Source organism: Kogia breviceps, chromosome 7, assembly GCF_026419965.1.
Source record: "Kogia breviceps isolate mKogBre1 chromosome 7, mKogBre1 haplotype 1, whole genome shotgun sequence".
In the NCBI taxonomy this organism is placed as follows: domain Eukaryota; kingdom Metazoa; phylum Chordata; class Mammalia; order Artiodactyla; family Physeteridae; genus Kogia; species Kogia breviceps.
Window position 1 is genome coordinate 12,743,010 of NC_081316.1, and position 7,194 is coordinate 12,750,203.

Consider the following 7,194-nt stretch of genomic DNA (forward strand, 5'->3'; position numbering starts at 1 on the left):
CCGTTCTCCTTTCTCGCTCTTCCCACAGCAGGTACCTTTGGGACCACACCCGCCGCTTCTAAGAAGCCCACCCTGATTCACCCGATCCCACTGGGCCCCTTGTGACGGTGGCCAGAGCCCCACTTCCCTGCACTTGCTTTGACATTGGTCTCTGGCTTTTCCTTGGTCCAGTTTGCCTCTGCAATGAGAAGTGTGTCTGGAAAGTACTTCAACCTTCTGGAAGGGGTACGGGGGCGAGCACCGAAACACCTTCATGGGACCCTCGAGCCAATAGTTCTCTTTCTGGGAATAGTCAGAGGGGCAGACAAGAAGCCTCTTTATCGCAGCATTATTTGTAGCAGCGAAACACTGCAGACAAGCTAAGGATGGACAGCACAGAACTGGGTACTTCGATTATAGCAGCTACACCTGCAGCCGTTCAAAATGATGTTGTATGCTGAGCAGCAGGGACTGTCATTCCTGCCCTGCCACTACCCCTGGGCTTCAATCCCCACCCCGGGCCCAACTACCCTCCCTTCCTGCCCGACCAGATGCAGCCGCAGGTCCCACCGCTCCATTAGCAAGAGCTCACGCCACCCGGTTCCTGCCTGCTGGAGGAGCCCAAGCCAAAGATGGGGAGAAGCTCGTGGCCCTGGAAGAGTTCTCATCTCAAGGCACACCTGTGAACCCACACAGGTGAGAAACCTTACCACTGGGACTGGGACGGCCGTGGGTGGAAATCTGCCCGCTCAGATGAACTGACCAGGCACTACGGCAAACACACCAGGCACCACCCCTTCCAGTGCCATTAGCGCGACCGGGCATTTTCGAGGTCGGACCACCTCGCCTTACACACGAAGAGGCACTTAAAAATCCCCAAACAGTGGATATGACCCACACTGCCAGACAAGAATTCAGTACTTTTTACCTTTCACACTGTCTTCCCAGTAAGGGGAGGAACCCAGCCGGAAAACACTACAATCATGGTCAAATTCCCAACAAGTAAACTTGTGAACGGATGATCAGGAGACATGAGCAAATCAAACGGCAAAGCACAGATGGGGTCTGTGACTGGATCTTCTATCGTTCCAGTTCTAAATCCAACTTGAAGATATATTCCTGGACTTACAAAACGCCAAGGGGGTGACTGGAAGTTGTGGACATCAGGGTATAAATTAGATCCGTGAGTTGGGGGGAGGGGAAACCAGAATCCCTTGAATTGTTTCGATGCAATATAAGCATAAATATCACCTTGTGTTCTCTTTGCCTTCTAAAAGCCATTATTACGATCTCAGAAGAGGAAGAAATTCAGGTACAGAAAATGTGTATTAATAGCCTAAACGATGGTGCTTGGCGAGTCTTGGTTCCAAAGGTACCAAATGAGGCCAAAGTTCTCAAACTGCTGCATATTTTGACAAGGAAAATCTATTTTTGTCTTCCGATCTACATGTATGACCTAAGTCAGGTAAATACACATGGTTTACTTTAACCTTTTTATACAGACAGTCTGTTATGCACTGTGGTTTCAGATGTGCAATAACTTGTACAGTGGTTTATTCCCAAGTATGCCTTAAGCAGAACAAATAGTGTTTTCTATATAGTTCCTTGCCTTAATAAATATGTAATATAAATTTAAGCAAACATCTATTTTGTATATTTGTAAACTACAAAGTAAAAAACTGAACACTTTGTGGAGTTTGTATTTTGCATACTCAAGGTGAGAATTAGTTTTAAATAAACCTATACTATTTTATCTGAAAAAAAAAATGATGTTATAAGGACTATTTCCTACTCACAAGACAAAGTTAAGTGAGAAAAATAATGAATGAAAACTATAGGTAAGGTATGATCCCAATTTTATAAAACAGACAGATAGGCACGCCTGACACACATATACCCGCAGCCATACACACTCACAAACACCTACACACCCAGGGGACAGGGCAGGGGACAAAATAACTCCATTTTACTAACAAATATCTCTGGGTAGGGACTTCTGGGACAGGTTTATTTTCACCTTTCTACCCTTCTTCTACTTTCCAGAGGTTCCAAAAGAAGTTATTTTTTACTTTTATATTCACGGGAAGAAAGGTTATTTGTACAAAATCCAAATTAGAAAAAGGCTTTCAAGCTCTCTGGAAACACAGGTAAGAAACTGGTCACGGTGGCTGCCTCTGGGGACAGTAACAGACTGTGCACAGGAAACTTTTTAAATGGTGAACCAATAATACTTTTACAAAATAACTACTGAGTTTCTCTTGGCTCATCTTTCAAATGTCACTTTCCTGAGGGAGGCGTTTTGCAGTCATGCCCACCTCCAGTCCGGTTCCCTGGGCCCCCGTGGGCCCTGGCGCTGTGCACGCCACAGGTGATGGCCCCATTATGGGGCGGGCGCTGTCATTGTCCTTACTTGTCTCCCTGCCTCACATTCCGAAGCAACATAAGAGCAGGCACTGCCCTCGGAACCCCAGCCCCAGCTCAGTCCCCGGTCCATGAGGTGTGCTCAATCGGTATTTGTGAGATAGCAGAAGGGGCACATTTCTTGTGTTTGTCTGCCTGCCTGCCTGGCCACTCTTACCCTTCAGAGCTGCTCGTGGCTCAGCTCTACTCTGGCATCTCTCCGGAGACCGTCCTGGGAGGACAGGGAAGGGACCTCATTCCCGCCCGCCCCCTCCCCACTGCTCCCACGTCTCTCACCGGTACACCTGATGCCGATGGCTGTCTCTGTCATCGAGAAGCCCACGGGGCACACTCGGGCCACCTCCTGACAGCCACCATGGTTACAGGTGAGGTCACAGCCGTACTCCCCACAGGGTCCGTGGGCTTCTGAAACGGGCACCGCACCTGTGAGCACGCGCCAATCCACAGCCCCCGCCGCCCCCGCCTTCCCCGGCTCCTCCTAAATTCTGCTGGGAAGGGGGCTCTGCAGGCAAACGGGCCTGAGTTTAAATTTAGCTCCGCCACTTACTGGCCATGAAACCCTGGGCGAGACACTAGCTCCTGTGCCTCGGTTTCCTCATCTATAAAACGGGAATGAGAATGCCTACCTAATAGGGTTGTTTGCAAATGATATGCTAGGGCACAACTGCCCAGTGCCTGGCACATTCTCAGTGTAAATAGAGTTCTTTCCATCAGCCATGGCCCGCCCCCAGTTACCTGGGCAGGTGGGCCCTTGCTCTCCATCCTGACAGGAGCAGACATTGGGAGCGATGCAGAAGCCGGTCCCGCAGCCAAAGGAGCAGAGGGCTGAGAGGATGAAGACAGGGGAGGGACTGGGGACTGGGGCCCCCAATCTGTCCCTCAGGCAAGCCCAGGGAATGAGTGCCCTGCTGTGGAGGATGTTGGGGGCACAGGGACAGGCACTTACGAAGGATGCAGTGTCCACTGCCCATGGAGGGCGCCCAGCCAGGGCAGCAGCCACTCCCGAACCCCGAGAGGCAGACGTGCGGGCCCGGCCGGCGTCTGCAAGAGAGGAGAGAGCACCTTCCACATTCTGTACCAAGGGGAGGATACATCTACTGGGCAGTGAAAGCCTCCCGGCCGGTCAGTACATCAGTCAACAAACAGTTCTGGAGACCTCCTCCACCCCCACTCCCCGGGAGGACAATGGGAAGTTTCCATAGAAAAATGACTCAGACAGTCAGTCCCTTCTGGAGGCAGGACAAAAACAAAGGTATAAGAGAACAGACACCAGTCTCCTACAGATGCCTTCCACGTGGACACAGAGCAAAGAGGGTCTAAGAGCTGAGGACAGAGGACCGCAATGGATGTAGAGCCGCAGGGGTGGCTACCTCAGGGCCTTTGCACTTGCAGTCCCCTCTGTCAGGAGCGTTCTTCCCCATACACACACAGCTCCCCCACTCCTGTAAAAGGTCTCTCTCCTTATGTCACCTTCTCAGAGAGGCCCTACTTGTCCACCCTTCCCTTGCTTTATTCTGCTTCATAACACTTACTTCCTGGGACATTACATTACTTATTAGTTTGTTGATCTGTTCATTGCCTGGCTCCCCTACCACTCCCCGAGGACAGGGGCTTCATCTTTTTTCTTCAACTCCTCAGCAAGGGCAGCGCCTGGCACATCATAGGTGCTTAATAAATGGCTGTTGAGGGAAAGGTTGAGAGGGGAAGCCAACAGTAAAGAGAAAGGGGGGAGCTGGAGAGAAGTCATTCCCCAGGTGACATACCTGGGATGGGGGAGGGGGCATCGGTGAGCTGCCCAAAGGAGTAAAGGGGAATCCAGTGTCCTCAAGGCCGGGTGAGGCAGTCCAGCCATGAACAAGCCACTTTCCCCACCTTCAAGGGGCGGGCAAGGAACCAGGTAAAACAACATAGCAGGACAAATGCCAGAACATTACAGGCTATGGAGGCCCAAGGAGCTCAGGGGAGGTTTCCTAGGCTGAGGCTGGAGAGAGAATAGTAGCAGCCGGTGAGAATGGAGGGATGTTCTAGACAGGCGCTGCATGTGCACGGGCCTGGACAGAGATGATGACTAGAACTGGTTCTGAGAGAGGCTGGGCAGAGGATGATGAAGTCCAGCCTGGTTTGAACTGGGAATTCTGCTGCAAAAGAATAGGGACAAGAAAACCCTTCCCAGGGACTTCCATGGTGGCGCAGTGGTTAAGAATCCACCTGCCCGTGCAGGGGACACGGGTTCGAGCCCTGGTCCAGGAAGATCCCACATGCCATGGAGCAACCAAGCCTGTGGGCCACAACTACTGAGTCTGCGCTCTAGAGCCCGCAAGCCACAACTACTGAGCCCGCGTGCCACAGCTACTGAAGCCCGAGCGCCTTGGGCCAGTGCTCTGCAACAAGAGAAGCCACGGCAATGAGAAGTCCGCACACCGCAATGAAGAGTAGCCCCCGCTCGACGCAACTAGAGAAAGCCCACGCGCAGCAACAAAGATCCAACGCAGCCAAAAATAAATTAATTAATTTTTTTAAAAAAAGAAAAAGAAAAAAACCCTTCCCAGCTGTGTTCTATAGAGCACCCATGATGTGCCAGGCACGGCAGCAGGCACTGGGGACGTGAATGGAAAGACCCAGTCTGCTCTGTGGGAGAATAATCTGTGTCAAAACTGACAAATAGGGGCTTCCCTGGTGGCGCAGTGGTTGAGAATCCGCCTGCCGATGCAGGAGACACGGGTTCGTGCCCTGGTCCGGGAAGATCCCACATGCCGCGGAGCAACTAAGCCCGTGAGCCATGGCCGCTAGGCCTGCGCGTCCGGAGCCTGTGCTCCGCAACGGGAGAGGCCACAACAGTGAGAGGCCCGCATACCGCAAAAAAAAAAAAAAAAAAAAAAAGTGACAAATATTCTAGAAAGGGAAACTCAGGGCACACGGCAAAACAGAAACGTCTTTAGAAAACTGTCCCCGGAGCCTCCAAGAGCCTTTTCGCTCTCTGAAGTCATCACAGAAGAAGAAGGGGCCCTGGAAGTGGGTGGTGGGGGGGGGTGCAGCAGGGATGTCTCACCCGCTGCCCTCGCTGGAGCGATTAGGGCAGCAGCCTGGTAAGGAGAAGCCGGCAGCTCCTGCTCCTCAGATGGGGCTCTCAAGGGGACAGGGGTGCCACCAAAGCGGCAGATGGAAGGATTCCCGGGAGGCTGGTGGAGCCTCACCCTCAGGTGGACAGGGGCCGAGCGCCCGCCAGAGCGCCCCAAGGAGCCTAGGGCGGGCGGTGACGGGGAGACAGGTGGCAGGCAGGAAGGCTCTGACGCGCCGCGGAGCCGGGCCGATCTGAGCAGGAACTGGCGGTGGCTGCGGAACACACGTGCGAGTTGTGAGCCTGGCGGGGCCGCCCCCGCCTGCGCGCCCCCGAGGCCGTGGCCGCGGGCCAGGCCGCCCGCTGACACCGTGTTCCCTCGCTCGGAGCATCACGCACACAGGCGCTCGGCCCGCGGCGGCCCGGCCTCCGCCGGGAGGAGACGCTAGGGGAGGGCGACATCAATCGGGAAAGCAAAGGGGCAAAACACCCAACCCCCCCGCCCGCGCGCACACACAGGCGGAAACCGAAACATAACCCAGAGAGACCCCGGCGGCTACAAGGTCCACGGCGTGCGCAGAGCCTGGACACAGGGAAAGCCCCCAGCCTCAGAGCGGCCAGAGCCGCGGGCCAGGCCAGGCACTGCCTCGGCAGAGCTACGGGTACGTTCGGGAGCGAAAGCCAGCCAGTCCGGAGACCGGGGTCCCTTCGCCAGGGGTCGGGGCTCCACGGGACTCAGAGCGTTTCACCTAGAGCCTGGATCTCCTTTCCCCCCGCCAGATCCCAATCAGGACAGCCCCGGCCAGGGGCGCAGAACGGGCACCCGCCCAGACCACAAGCTGCTGTCCCTTTGTCCGGACCTCCTGGGCTGCGCCCGCGCGCGGCCAGTGGCCCAGGCGGGCGCCCCGACCCGCAGCTCCGGGACGCCCCTCCGCGCCTCCCCGCACCGCGCCGGTAGCGCTCCCGCGGAGGGGCAGGGGAGGGGCGCGGGGCGCTTACCTCTCGGCCCCGAAGTGCCCGGGCGTCTTCCTCCCGGTGTAGCCGCGGGCCGGGGTCCCCGGCAGCACGAGCGCGACGCAGGCGGCCCGGAGGAGCAGTCCGGCCCACATGACCGGCGGCGGCGGGTCCCCCCGGCTCGGCTAGGCTCCGGCGCCGAGCGCGGGGGAGGGGGCTGCCGGCCCTCGCCCCTCCTCCTGGCGCCGCGGGGAGCGAACCAGCGAGCCCCGAGCTGGCACGCGGAGCCGAGCAGGGGGGCTGGGGACGCCGAGAGGAGGGGCACGGGGCCGCAAGGGGACTCGGCGCACGGCTGGGCGGGGGGTCTCTGGCACCTCGGAACGAGACACACAAAAGGCAAAGGCGCCCGCCCGCCGGTGGCCATCAGGGGAGGCGCGGAGCCCGGGGCCGGGGCAAAGATCAGGGACCCCTGGGGGCGGGGTTTCGTCCTCGGCCCACACCCCCGGCCCGGGTTTGGGAGTCGGCTTCCTGCGAAGGGCTATGGGCGTCAGACTGAGGCCCGGGGAGGAAAGAGCCTCCGGGAACAAGGCTGGAGCAGGAGGCTGCTGCGCCCCGGGCATTGCTGGTCTAGGTGTGGATCCCGAGATGACTGTTGTACAAGGTGGGACGCTGGGCCGTTTCGCTGCTGAGCACTTCCAGGCCGGTCCCCAGCCTGCCAACAGGTCTGCACCCTAACCCTGGGTGCACCGGTCAGTGGGTCCACCTGCTCCCTGGTCAGGGGG

General features: G+C 56.9%; 1 protein-coding gene across 8 annotated transcripts in view; it reads right to left on the bottom strand.

Moving 5' to 3' along the window:
- Positions 1 to 6,640, bottom strand: part of VWCE (von Willebrand factor C and EGF domains) — a 30,437-nt gene extending 23,797 nt beyond the window's left edge. For 6 of the 8 annotated variants that reach the window (XM_067037353.1, XM_067037351.1, XM_067037354.1 and 3 more), the window contains exons 1-4: positions 6,458 to 6,620; positions 3,347 to 3,441; positions 3,136 to 3,225; positions 2,677 to 2,805 (exon numbers count right to left, since the gene is read on the bottom strand). In XM_067037353.1, the coding sequence (XP_066893454.1) occupies positions 2,677 to 2,805; positions 3,136 to 3,225; positions 3,347 to 3,441; positions 6,458 to 6,567 (424 nt within the window). In that variant the 5' untranslated portion in view covers positions 6,568 to 6,620. Of the gene's footprint in view, positions 1 to 2,676; positions 2,806 to 3,135; positions 3,226 to 3,346; positions 3,442 to 6,457 lie in introns of all 8 variants that reach the window. The other 2 variants (XM_067037352.1, XM_067037355.1) reach the window with 2 other exon arrangements.
- Positions 6,641 to 7,194: the final 554 nt, after the last annotated feature.